Source organism: Hydra viridissima, unplaced genomic scaffold (genome assembly GCF_058129835.1).
Source record: "Hydra viridissima isolate aposymbiotic clone 2 unplaced genomic scaffold, HvirCarnegie_v1 scaffold_1, whole genome shotgun sequence".
NCBI lineage: Eukaryota > Metazoa > Cnidaria > Hydrozoa > Anthoathecata > Hydridae > Hydra > Hydra viridissima.
The window spans coordinates 36,053,839-36,068,331 of record NW_028324300.1 but is presented as its reverse complement, the minus strand read 5'-3'; the positions used below and the strand labels follow the sequence as shown (position 1 = coordinate 36,068,331).

The window sequence follows — 14,493 nt, the reverse complement described above, 5'->3', positions numbered from 1 at the left end:
AATGGGGTTTTTATCCATTGTAGGAGGACAAGTCAACAAAAAACTATCATTAAAAGCAGAGAAGCATGAAAAGATTAAAGTGTTGGCCGAGTCGAAATTGAACACCATCAACAGTCACATTTCAAAGGCATTAGTAGACAACATTGTGAGCGATTCAGAGTATGAATTGATTTTAGACGAGCTTCAAAAGTTTAAGAGTCTGATGAAAGAAATAAGAACTAAAACAAAAATCAACATTGACGAGATAACTAAAGAGTCGTTGATCCAAAAAGGAAGAGAAGACGCGATAAAAGCGTTCAACAACATGTTTAAGAAAAATTAAAGATTTTTCCACGGATCTGCATTCAGATCTAAAAAATTAATTTAAAAAACGTAGATAAGTTTACGTTTAAGTTTTTTTCTTGCGTTTTAAAAAATGTCCTTTTTTAAAATACTAGACCCTAACAATAGGGATGAACTGGTGAAAGAACTTGTTGAAAGAAGAAAAAGAATCTATCAAGATAGTTTGAATGAGAATATTTATGATGCTAATCTTCAGACGGATTTGAGCAAGCTTTACAAGCCTCTGATTGAAAGCAATGAAAAGATGATCAAGAGCATCGAAGAAAGACGCAATGAACAAGTACCTCCTAGTTTTGATGAGACAAATCATTTAGGAGACATTTCATCCGTCTATTTAAATAAGTATAATAAGCGTTTTGTAAAAAGTCCTAAAAAAAAACCTTACGAAATTAGTAGAGATGGTAATCAAATGCACATTGGAAAAATGGGGTTGGAGGTGGATGGAAATGATATCATTGTTGGAGGAGAAAAGTATGAAGGAACACAAGGTCTTTGGGAGTTGCTAACCAATCCGAACATTTCAAAAGAGTTTTTGAACAGCAGCGTTATAAGCAGAGAAGATAAGGATAACTATACAAAAATTCTTTTCCAAAGTAGATCTATTTTTTCAGAATCAAATCCAAACAAGATAAAAGCTTCTAGAAGTCCAAAATACACAGAACTTATAAAGCCTGTTTGGGAAGAAATTAAAAGTGAAACCAAAGTCAAAAAAGGCAATGGTGTGATTATTCTTCCAAGCGATCCAAATGCTCTTGTGGAAAATCTCAACTTGAGCATCGCTGCATGGCATGCTGGAAATAAAGGATCTAGAAATGTGGCTGTTTCTATTTGCGACGAGCTGTTGAGACAGAATAGGATTAATAAAGACGAGTACAAGGCTATGATAGCGTATATCGATATGAAATAAAAAAATCTTTGTAAATAAAAAAATGATCGTTTATAGAAATAGATATGTTAAGAGACATATTGTAGGTGGAAGAGGGATCATGGACACGCTTAAGAATTTCTTGAGAAGAGCAGCATCTTCAAGCGCTTCAAGAGCGGCATCTACTTTGGCTAATAAAATTGCAAAAACTGAACTAGGAAGAGAAGCCATAATGGCTACTAAATCTGCAGGAAAAGAGCTTGCTTCAACAGCCATTTCCACTGCTAAAGATGTTGCTATTGACAAAGGTAAAAGAACCATTGAAAAATTGTATGCCAAGACTGGAACTCCAAAGCCAGCTGCAAAGAATGATCTCAGTCTTAAAAGCAAGGAAATTATTTCAAGCATTGTTAACAAAGCAGCGGCAGCAGCAGCACCACCAGTTATAGATGAATATTCTATGTTTGGATCGGGATTGTCAAAGAACAACGCGATTAGAATACAAGACTTGGTAAAAAGAGGAAATGGACTTTTGATTGCATGAGGATGTAATAAAATTTTTTTCTTTGATGTATAAAAATGGCAAATTCCGATGTTTTAAATTTTACAGAAGAGATTACTGTGGATGAAGCAATTGAGAGATTCGAGTTTCATGAATACGAGCCAGGGAATAAGAATCTAAACGTGGATGGAGAAATAAGAATCAATATTGAACAGCAAGATTTGTTCACGCTTCCATCTGAGGCTTACCTTTTGGTTGAAGGAAGACTTTTAAAAGCGGATGGAACTTCCTACGCTGATGCAGACCTCGTTGCTCTTGCAAATAACGGTATCATGCATATGTTCAGCCAGATTTCTTATCAGTTGTCGAATCAAGAGGTAGAAACCATTTACGAACCTGGACAAGCTACTACCATGATTGGTTTCCTCAAATATCCAGTAGAGTTCCAAATTTCAGAAGGAATGAACCAGCTGTGGCAAAGAGACGTATCAGCTATAGCAAATGAAGCCAACACTGGATTTATTAGCAGACGAGATTACATCATCAAGCAAAGTGAAGAAAAAGGATCGTTTTCGTTTTGCATTCCTTTAAAACACATTTTTGGATTTTGCGATGATTACGATAAAGTGCTCTATGGATTTAAGCATACACTTACTCTTGTGAGAAAGAGCGATAGTGATGCTATTTTTAGAGCAGAAGCAGCAGCTGCAGGAAAAATAGATCTTAGCAAATTATCCTTGTTTATACCTCATGTTACACCCTCTGTCGCTAGTAGTAACAATCTTTACAAAATCATTGAATCAAAAGTAGATGTTCCATTTGCTTTCAGATCTAGACAATGTGACACCATCGCTGTTCCTGTATCCAATAACTTTAGTTGGAGACTGAGCGCGAGATCTGCTAGTGAAAGACCGAGGTATATCATTGTTGGATTTCAAACCAATAAATCTGGGAATCAACTAGAGAATCCTTCAGTCTTTAATCACTGTGACTTGAAAAACATGTATGTCACTTTAAACAGTGAAAGATATCCTGCTGTGGATTACAATTTGGACTTTAATAACAATAGATTTTCAAGAGCTTATAGAGATGCCTCTAAGTTTGACAATAAAGTTTATGGAACTAACGAAATTATATCCCAACCTAATTTGACTACATTAAATTATAAGAGCATTTGTCCTCTTTTTGTTTTTGATGTAAGCAAGCAAGCAGAGAGGTTGAAAACTTCAGTGGTAGATGTACAAATAAAAGCTACATTCAATGCAAACGTTCCTGCAAACACTCAAGCCTTTGCTGTTCTCATTTCCGATAAGATGCTTAGACTTAAATCAGATGGAAGCAGAATGAATGTTGTTTATTGAAATGTTTTTCAAAAATAATATTTTTTAAATAAAAAATGAGATATACGAAAAAGGATTTGAAAAAATTACTGAAAGAAAACGGAATTTCCAAAACGTCAAACAATAAAATGTCATTATTAATGCTTGCGATTGAAAACAACTTGATTGATAAAAACATATTGATTAAAGACGTGAAGGAAGATCGACCTGTGGGTAGACCGAAAAAGGATTTAAATCTATTAAAAGAAGAATAAAATGATACAGTTTTTTCCATTTTTTCTAGAATGTAGTATCAAAGAGACTGACATAAATAAAAAAAGACATCTTGAGCTTCTTGCATTTGGAAAAATAGGTGTGTTTCGCGAATCTGTTTACGTCACTGAAAACGGAAATTTTAATATTCCAAAAGAGTACAGTGATGAAGAGAGAGACAAGCTTTACCTACTTGTATGGAGTGGTGAGACTGAATATTCACGAATGGAAAAGAAAATCAAAGAGCATCTCAGTACTTGGAAAGTCTTGCCTAAAAATGAAAAGCTAAGAATGATTGACAAGTATGTGCTTGGTTTGGATTGTGATTTCGAGGAGAAGAAAAAGATTTCTGGAAATCTAAAAAGCGCAATTTTAAATCATTCGCTTGGTTCCAATGACATTGTGTATGAAAACTTTAGAATACTTTGTATTCATGAAACCTCTTCAGATGTTAGAAATGAAAAATTAAATTTGATTTAAATAAAAATCTTGATATAATAAAAAAAATGTCATACACAAGAAAGTTTTTGAAAAATTTGTTAAAAGAAAATAATGTTTCCAAAACGTCAAACAATAAAATGTCGCTCATGATGATTGCTGTTGAGAACAACTTGATTGATAAAGATGTCATTTTGGAAAACTCAAAAGAGGTGAGACCAGTGGGAAGGCCAAGAAAAAATGATAAAAAAGAAAAGAAGCCTCTTGATCCTAAATATGCGAGACTTGGTTTAATTAGAAATAATCCTTTAAGTTTGAGAATAACTCATGTTGATACAGGTGAGGTGGTGGAATACAAGTCTGCTTACGAGTCACAGAAAAAGACGGGTCATGGATGGCAGTACTTTGAATATAGAAATGGGAAAGTAATAGATGGATACAAGTATGAGATTTCTGGAACAAGAACTTTTTAAATTCTTTATTGAATTTAAAAAATTGAAAATGATATAAATAAAAAATCTTGTGTTAATAAAATGGAAAACAAAACGGTGAAAGAATTAAAAGAAATTGCTAAAGAGCAAAAAATAAGAGGATACTCTAAAATGAGAAAAGGAGAACTTATAATGGTTTTACAACCTCCTAGAGTAGTCTCTGCTCCTGCTGCTTTTCGTAGACCTACTGTGGTAAGGTTTGTTCGACCAGCTGTAAAAGTTTCTGTAAAGCCGACAAAAGTAAGGATTGTTTCTTCTACAGTACAAAAGCCTCCTATTGCTCCAAAACCAGCTCATTTGCAAAGGCCTATCCTTGACGAACCTGTTTCAGATTTAACACCTGCTATAACACCAAAACCAGTCATTCCATCTAGACCTTCATTTTTTTCAAGTCTGAAGGCAACTACAAAAAGTGTGGCGTCCTATGTTAAAACTAAGTTAAATGATGTTAAAGAATGGGTGGAGCCTTACGTTCCTGAAGTAGTCAAGAATCAGGTAAGCAAAGCAGCGACCAAAATCGATGAAAAGATAAAGTCCATCAAATCGCTTGTATCAAAAACAGTATACAAACAGCCCTTGCCAAAGCCAATTAAAGTAAAGTTTAAAATGACTGAACATTCAGCGGAGGGTTCTGTGAGACAATTTTCTTATAGACCTTCTTCTCGATATCAAGACCTTGCATCCTTTTTTACTTTGGTAAGAGAGTCTGCTATTCAAACCATGGAAGGGGAAAGAAACACCAGAGTAAGAATTATTTTAACGTGTGAAATGAAATCTGTAAGCATGATGACTGGTGAAGAAGTGACTCGGGAAGCAAGCTTTTCATCAAGATCAGAGATTGTTCTAGCGACTACGGATGTAAAAGAGCTCATGGGTGAAATGGAAGGAAAAATCTTGGAAAATAGTGTTAAATACAATGCTTTAGGATCTAATAGTATCCTGTCTAAGATTATAAGGATGGACATTAACTTTACTGATTACGAACCTATCAGCGGTTCTTCCTATATTGAACTGTCTAAAGAGCTGAAAGACAAAAAGGCGATCATCAACATGGAAAGCAAGGACGATCAATGCTTTAAATGGTCAGTCGCTCGAGCGTTGAATTTAAAAAATATGCATAACGGAAGAATTGATGAAGACTTGGTTCTAAAATCAGAAGAGCTGAATTGGGATGGAATAGAGTTTCCTGTCAAGCTTAATAAAATCGATAAGTTTGAAAAGAATAACCTAACGATTAGCATGAACGTCTTTGGATATGAAAATAAAAAACTTTACCCTTTGCGAATATCTGATTTTACAGATCGAAAGCACTGTGTTGATTTGTTGCATATTTCAAACGAAGACACTGACCATTACTGTCTCATTAAAAGTTTGAGTCGGTTATTATCTACACAAACATCAAATCATCAGCACAAAATGTATTATTGCAGAAATTGCTTACAAGGTTATGACCAGGAAGAAAAGCTTCAACAGCATCAACCTTATTGCTATGACAACGATGCAGTAAGAATCGAACTTCCTAAAGAAGGAACGACCGTTCATTTTAAAAACTATCAAAGGGGTATGAGAGTTCCATACGTTGTCTATGCTGACTTTGAAAGTTTCATCAAACCCATCGAGGATAACACTGAATATAATCATAAAGAGTCGTACACCAAACAATATCAAAAGCACGTACCAAGCTCCTTCTGCTATTATATCAAATGCTTTGACGATAGCCTTTACAAAGTAGAACCAGTCATGTACACAGCTGAAAGCGAAGAGGATGACGTAGCTCAAAAGTTTATAACCATGCTTGAAGCCGACCTTATAAAGATTCTCGACAAGATTGATATAGTAAAAAAGAAAGTGGTAACGGATGAGGATAAAAAGAATTTTGAGGCTGCAACCCTGTGTCATATTTGCGAAGATGATCTTAACAGTGACAAAGTGTGGGATCACTGTCATTTAACTGGAAAGTATCGAGGAGCTGCTCATAACAAATGCAACTTGAATTATAAACTTCCAAAATTCATACCCATCATTTTACATAATTTGTCTGGCTATGACAGTCATTTGTTCATCAGGAAATTAGGTGGAAAGCTCAATTGCATACCCAACAATGAAGAAAAATATATCAGCTTCTCTAAACAAATCAAAGTGAGAGAATTTATTAATAAGAAAGGTAAACTTCAGGAAGTATGGAAAGAGCTAAGGTTTATCGACAGCTACAGGTTCATGAGTTTCAAGTTAGAAGATCTAGCTAAAAATCTAAACAACAACCAATGCAAAAACGTTGCTCAATATTACTCTGGAGAAAAGTTTGATTTATTAAGAAAAAAAGGTGTTTACCCTTATGACTGGGTGGACTCGATTGAAAAGTTCTCCGAAACGCAATTGCCTCCTATTGAAGCATTCTATTCCAAACTGAATGATGAGGGAATAAGCTGTGAAGACTATGCGCATGCTCAAAACGTTTGGAATGTATTTGGATGTAAAACGTTTAAAGATTATCAAGAACTGTACAACAAGTCAGACGTTCTGATACTTGCTGATATCTTTGAAAATTTCAGAGACGTGTGCCGTACCTATTACAAGCTTGATCCTGCTTGGTATTACACCTCACCTGGTTTGGCTTGGGATGCCATGTTAAAACTCACTGGAATTCGGTTAGAGCTTCTGTCTGATATTGATATGCTTAATATGATAGAAAAAGGGATACGCGGTGGAATTTGCATGATCAGCAAACGACATGGAACTGCAAACAACAAATACATGAGTGATTATGATCCTTCACAACCTTCGAAATTCATTCAGTATTTAGATGCAAATAATTTATATGGATGGGCAATGTGTAAGCCTCTTCCTTTTAGAGGATTCAGATGGATGACTGAAGAGGAGCTTGCTCATTGGAAATCCATGCCTTGTATTCTCGAAGTCGATTTAACCTATCCCGAAAGCCTACACGATTTACACAACGACTATCCTTTAGCTCCTGAAAGACTAAAAATTAATAAAGTGGACAAGCTGGTTCCCAATTTAAACAACAAAGAAAAATACGTCATTCATCATGAAAACCTAAAACTCTATGAACGACTTGGATTGATCACTACTAAAATTCATCGAGGTGTCACCTTTGAAGAAGAACCCTTCATGAAACAATACATCGATCTCAACACTGGATTAAGAGCAAAAGCTAAAAACGAGTTTGAAAAAGAATTTTTTAAACTCATGAACAACTCTGTCTTTGGAAAAACCATGGAGAATATTCGAAAGCATGTTGATATTAAACTGGTCACCACTAAAAAAGAAGTCTTAAAATTGTCAAGAAAGTCTTATTATGATAGAAATACCATTTTTGATGAAAACCTTGCTGCGGTTCACATGAAAAGAACAAAACTCTTTTACAACAAGCCTGTTTACTTAGGACTGAGCGTTCTAGACATAAGCAAAACTTTGATGTTTGATTTCAATTACAACTATATCAAACCTAAATACGGAGATCGCGCGAAACTACTCATGACTGACACTGACTCGCTCATCTATGAAATCGAAACGAAAGATTTTTATCAAGACATTTCTGACGATCTTGAAACCAAATTTGACACGAGCAACTTTTCTAAAGACCATCCTGCTATTGAAAACGTTGGATTCAAAGTAGGGTTAAATAATAAGATTATCGGTATGTTCAAAGACGAGGCCGGTGGAAAAATAATTAAAGAGTTTGTTGGGCTTCGTCCTAAGCTCTACTCTTACAAAACCTATGAAAAAGAAGAGAAAAGATGCAAAGGGGTTAAAAAGAAAGTCGTTGATAAACGCATCACTCATCAAGATTATAAAGACTGCTTATTCAGTAGAAATGAAAAGCTTGCAGCTATGAATGTTATTCGATCACATCAGCATAACATTTACACCGAAGAGATCAACAAAGTCGCTCTCAGCGCTAACGATGACAAAAGACACATCTTGCAAGACGGAATTCACACCTTAGCCATTGGACACTACAAACTAAAACCGTGCTTTACATTTATGGACTATGATCAACTCTTCAGGCATGATGATTAAATATAAACTCAAAACATGATGTCATACTAAAAACATTAACTATAGCAAATCACAATGAGCCAGAATGCACAATTCATGATTGCAGAAAATTAAAAACACGACGCCATCTTGAGTTCCTTAACTATAGAAAAGTATCAATGGCTCAGAATCGGCAAGTCATAGTAGTAACCATAATGGTTGGATAGACCGGGGGACGTTGGTCCTAGGGGCAGAATGGCCCTTTTGAGTTAGCTCTGTGACTATGCGCTTCGGCGCGCTAGAAATCTAGGGAAGGTTGGTAGCATTCCTCCCCTCATACCTCAGAAGTATCACAGACGTCTAAGTGCAGTTACCAGTTTTGTGCCTTTTTATTGATTTTGGATAAGTTAAAGTGCATTTTGAACAGTTTGTTTGATGTGTTTGTGTTCACTTGTCTTCGAAATTTGTGCTATAGGTAAATATCTTGTTTGAAGCTTAAGTTCTGAGGAGTATTTTAAAATACAATGTTACTCAGTATCTGTTGATGGGTATATATATATATATATATATATACAGTAGCATGTAAAAGTTTATAAACGGCTAAAATCTTCTAGTGTTTTCGTCATATCTTTTTTCCTTTTCACTGGATACGAATGGAATTTTGGACAGAGATATTTTTTCAGAAAGTGACTTTTTGCCGTCGTATACATCAGATTGGTACCCGTTGACGGGTAATTTTAATAACTTCAATTACCCAATGTCCAAGCCTTCAAGTCGGGTATCACCCGAATTAAGCTACCCGAATAATACCCGTAGTAGTACCTAATTATCGGGTAACTTTATTACCCAATATCTTTACCCGAAAATCGGGTAATAAGATTACCTGATAAATCGGTAATAAGATCCTCGAACCGAAATTTTCGCGCAATTGGGGATTTTTGCTCATTTTTTATTTGTATATATTTTTTTATTACTGCGTTTTTTTAAATTTAACTTTACTGCAATTCTTTTAATATCACATTAATTTCTATTTATTAGTTCCACTCAGTCCGTGTAAGTATTAATTTTTAACTAATTAAAAGTTAATACTTACATTAAGTGGGTGGAGCTAATACTCCATGTAAGTATTAATTCCACCAACTCTTAAATCCACCTATTGATACTTATGTGGAATAGGTGGATTTAATACTCAATTCTTCACAGTTATTTTTAACCATTATGCTATCATCTTTTAAACATAAAAGTAAGTAAAAATTTTTTTTTTTTGTAATTTATTTACTTTTTTATTCAATACGCTACCCGCTTTTGTTACCCGGTCCTCGGAACTACCGGTATTTCGGAAATACTCGCTAGTCGGGTAATAAAATTGGATATCTCCTACTTTTTTTCCAAACAAAATATGTAAAATAGTTTTATATTTTTTTAAAACTTTTTTTATGACTACTTTATTGTCTTCTTTTTATTAATTTAATTATGACTATTTTAAATTCTTCCCATAAAGTTATATATATATATATATATAATTTTATATTATATATATTCTATTAAAATAGTAGTAATTAAATAAATGTTTTCTGTTTGAATGTAGTCCAGTTGTTTGTTGTAATTATGTATGCATGCATGTATGTATGCATGTATGCATTTATAAGTTTTATTTTCATATTTCTATTATTATTTTATTAATATACATTTATATATATATACATTTATATATATATATATATATATATATATATATATATAAAATAAATGTTTTTATATTTTTACTTATGCGTATTTTGACGGTTTTTATTTATTTATGACTATTTTATAAAATAAAGGGAAGCCTCAAAATAAGGCCTTCTCTTTACGATCTTATTTCATTCATTTTTTTTACTAGTCGGGTAGTTAAATTGGGTAGCATGTTTTAATATGCCACCTGATTTTAATACGCGATCATCGGAATTACCCGAAAATACGGAACTACCCGCTTGTCGGATAATTTTTTAAAAAACTCCGGTAATTTGTATTTTTTTCTTTTCTTTTCATAAACATTTTTCTTTTCTTTTCAGATGAATAAACCATCAAAAATATGGGAATATTTCCCTAAATTTCACTAAAATTTTCACCAATAACAACAAAGCCACAAAGAGTGTCATAAAAAATTTACAGCCACGCAGAGATGTCAAGTGTTTTGCGCTAACACCTCAAAGGAAAACATGCAGATCTGTTCACACAAATGGAAAGAAAACGTGGCCGATAGAATGAGGGCTGATGACTCTTTTGTGTTTATTTCTGATGATTCTCAATCGCAATCACTAATTGGACCATCTAAACCACAGCAACCACCCACCAAAATGCCAAGAGAAGAGCTGGAGAAGAGGAAAGCCCAGAGTAAAAAGGTCTGGGATGAGGAAAATATTCATCAAGTAAGGCTGATCACAGACATCACTAGGTGGGTGGTAGAAGAGATGAAACCTTTTTCAGTAGTGGAAGCTAAAGCATTCATTCGCATGCTTAAAAGTGCTACCATAGGCTAATACAATGAAATTTCAGCACATACACTGAGTTGCAGAGCAAATCCTAAAGTCTATAAGTTCATGAAAAACATAGTTATTGACTTATTAAATGCAGAAAAAGATGGAGTTGAAGGAATCGCTTTAACTTCAGATATCTGGAGTGCCAGAACAAATTATTCTTACATAACCTTGACAGGACACTACCTAGACAAAAAATTCCGCATGTGAAGATTCTTTTTCGCAATGAAGTATTTTCCAGAGGGCCATACGGCAAATAGTACCAGTGCCAAGATAACAGATAAGGTTCAAGAAATAGAGTTGATTCCCAAAACAGTGAGGTGGATCACCATTATTACAGACAGCGCTGCAAACATTCAAAAGGGATCAAAAACAAGTAGTGACACTGAACCCAACATGTGGGGCGTCGACCACAAGATCCACTTGATATCAGGGGTTTACTAGCTGCAAAGTCGGTCTAAATTTGTTGCATTTAACCGGTTTATGTTTCTCTCAACTTCCTCCCACAAATATTCTATGGGATTTAGGTCTGGTGACAGTGCGGGCCACTCCAATACATTAATCTTCTTAGCGTTAAACCACATTTTAACACGTTTGGGGTGTGCTTAGGGTCGTTGTCTTGTTGGAATTTCCAAACCAAAGGGAGATTTTCCTCGGGATATGGCAACATGACGTTTTCAAGTATTTCTTTGTACTTGTGCTGATCAATTGTCCCTTGAATTCTATGTAATGGGCCCACACCACACCATGAAAACTGCCCCAAACTATCAAATTGCAACCACCATGTTTTACGGTCTTAAGAGTATAGCGAGGGCTGAGTTCTTGGTTTTGGGGACGACGAACATACTGTTTTCCGTCGGATCCAAAGCGATTAAACTCGTCAGTCCAAAGCACATTTTGTCAAAAACTTAAATCTTTGTGTACGTGCTGTTTTGCAAACTTCAAACGGCTAACGAGATTACGTTTTGTGACCAATGGTTTTTTTTCGGCAACCCTTCCAAATAGCTTATTTTCGCATAAGCGACTTTTAGCAGTGTTGACAGACAGATCGAGTTTTAAATTTTGAGCAATTTGTTTTTTAAATTTTGGTGCGCTAACAATAGGATTCAGTTTAGCGATACGGACAATGGCTGCGTCTTCTCTGGGGGTTGTCTTTCGTTCGCGAGACTTGCATTTTTTGTTGCTTAATGAACCAGTATCGTTAAATCAATTAATAGCATTGATAACTTTCTTACGAGAACAACCTAATCTTCGAGCTATTTCAGAATTGACCAATCCCAGATCTCGAAATGTCTGCACTTGTCCTCAAAAGACATCTGTTCCATGTTTACCTCGTCCCATAGTTGATAGATAATTTTTTTGCCAAACGAATTACAAGAATATTCTTTAAATACTGAATAGAATGATTATCTTTTGATATAATAAAAGAATTTAAGTTTTTTTTAAATAAAAAGTAAATGTGTGCTATTTAAAATGACCGCCAAAAGGTAAACACGACCACTTAAATGCTCAAAACAAGCAATTTTGACAGCTATAAATGTCAAATGAGTATTTCCGTTCCAAAAGGTGAACATTGTTGATGCTATAAAAAATAAGAGCAATTGCTATAAATACAAAAAAGTTGACATCAAAAACTAAAACTAACTGGTCATGAAAGTGTGCTATTTATATTGTTGCCACTGTAAGTCCACAATGGAATCAACTTCACAAAAAGATGACGGGTTTGGTAAACTATTTTCACAACTCAAGGAAGAGGGCAATCGATCTTGTCAACAAAGCAAAGGCCCTTAAAATGAAAACAGCTAAGTTGATACAGATTTATCCGACGCGCTGGAATTCAGACTTAGCCAAGCTGGAATTAATAATTGCGCTTCTTCCAGCCATGGAACTAATTGTTGGGCCTGATGGTGACACATTAGGCTCAGAATTGAAAATATTGATGCCAGACAAATCTGACATTTGCCCATTTCTTGCATACCCAAGCAAAAGGAGCAATGACAGAAAGTTTAGAACGTTTTAACCTTGGAAGGATTTCCCTTGTGAAAACACTGAAGAATCTTGTTAACTGAGACCCTACACTGCAACCCACACCACATGAAACCTCATCCCAAAACATAGAGGCCACGGACTTTTTGGATGCCGACAGCTTGGTGGCTAGTTCGTTGGACAATCACCACACACGATGGTATGGAGCAACATATACGCACAAAGGAGGGAAATCAACTGCATAAAAAGTTATAAAGGAGGTAGACAAATACCTTGGTTATGCACCAGCCGAGAAAACAGTGGACACTTTGGACTTTTGGAGGGTCAATGCAAGCAAATACCCTATGCTTGCAAGGCTTGCAAGGCTTGCAAGGCTTGCTAGACAGTTTATGGCTTCCCCAGCCTTATCTGCTTCTTCTGAAAGAGTATTTTTAAGTGCGGGAAACATTTGTACTGTAAGGAGAACAAACTTAAGTGTTAGCAAAATGAACCAGCTAGTGTTCATGAAAGAGAACAGTAAATTACTGGATGAAATTTCAGATTTAAAATGGCCTGGCTACTTTTAATTTTTTGCTAATCCTTAAACTTGAACTCCTTCAGTACAAATATTCATATTTCAATTTTTTTTTGCTATTTGTAATTGAATGTGATAATTGAATTGAGTTGAACTGTTTTGGGTATTTTTATTTCTTCGTGTATTTCTACGGGTATTCTATGGGTATTATCTACGAGAATTCTACGGGTATTAAGTATCGGGTATTAAAAACAATCGGGTAGTACTCAATATAAGAAGAAGCGAGCATTTACCCGAATATTTAAATTCGTGTAATACCTAACTACCCGGATCCGAGTTCGGGTCTCTGTTCCCTAATGAAATACCAGGTGCCACTCCTAAACCTTTTACCATATTTTGAAGAAGTAAGGCCTTTTGAAAAAGCTAAGCCCAGAAAACAAAGAATAAATAGACCTAAAAATCGGAAACGAGTTTCTGCTATATTAACAGATACCCCAGTTAAGATAGCCTTGAAACATGAACAGAAGACATCAAAAGAAAAAAAAAAAAGGGGTTTGAAACAAAAAGTAAAACAGATGTTACTAAACTATTCTCTACCAAAGAAGATGATACAAATAATTCACAAGATTTAATCTTGTCCAGCTAAGAGAAAAAACCAAACAAGAAATATGAGGAAGATGACATTGAAGATGAGAACGAAAATGATTTGTGTTTTAGATGCCTCAAACTTTTCTCAAACAGTCGTCCAGGTGCAGAGTGGATTCAGTGTTCAATCTGCTATCAGTGTGAACATATGACTTGCGTAGAAAAAAAACTCAAAGAATAATTTTATGAATGTTTATACTGTAATGATCTTTTAGTCCCATTTATATATAATTGTTTTCATGGTATTCATCTTTCTTACCTCAAATATAACTAGAAATCATTTTGAGGGGCGATCTGCCTCAACCTTTGTGTCAACTTACTTAAAGTGAGGAGCACATTAGCCCAAGGAACATCACCTTAAATAAAGCATTTTAAAAAAATTCAATTTTTTTTTTCACATTTTTCTAATATAAGCTTTTAATAATAAATTTTTTTATTGTATATTGCTTTAGCAACCTTCTCCTATAAAGAAACAAAACAAAACACGAAATGCAAAAAAGTTTGGAATCAAAGAAAAAAAGCGGGCCAACTTGCCCCGTTCTACCCTATTAGGTGTATATTTAGAAAAATAGATTACAAAAATGAACACATTAAAATTGG

The 14,493-nt window shown here is 34.7% G+C and overlaps 1 protein-coding gene across 1 annotated transcript; it reads left to right on the top strand.

The window, feature by feature from the left end:
* Window positions 1-2,041: 2,041 nt before the first annotated feature.
* Window positions 2,042-3,070, top strand: LOC149894743 (uncharacterized). Its single transcript, XM_090079544.1, has one exon. It carries the CDS (start codon window positions 2,042-2,044, stop codon window positions 3,068-3,070), a length of 1,029 nt encoding a protein of 342 aa, XP_089935670.1.
* Window positions 3,071-14,493: the final 11,423 nt, after the last annotated feature.

What these genes read in the sequence shown, in the direction of transcription:
- LOC149894743 (XM_090079544.1), top strand. Translation starts at nt 2,042, where the DNA reads ATGCATATGTTCAGCCAGATTTCTTATCAGTTGTCGAATCAAGAGGTA.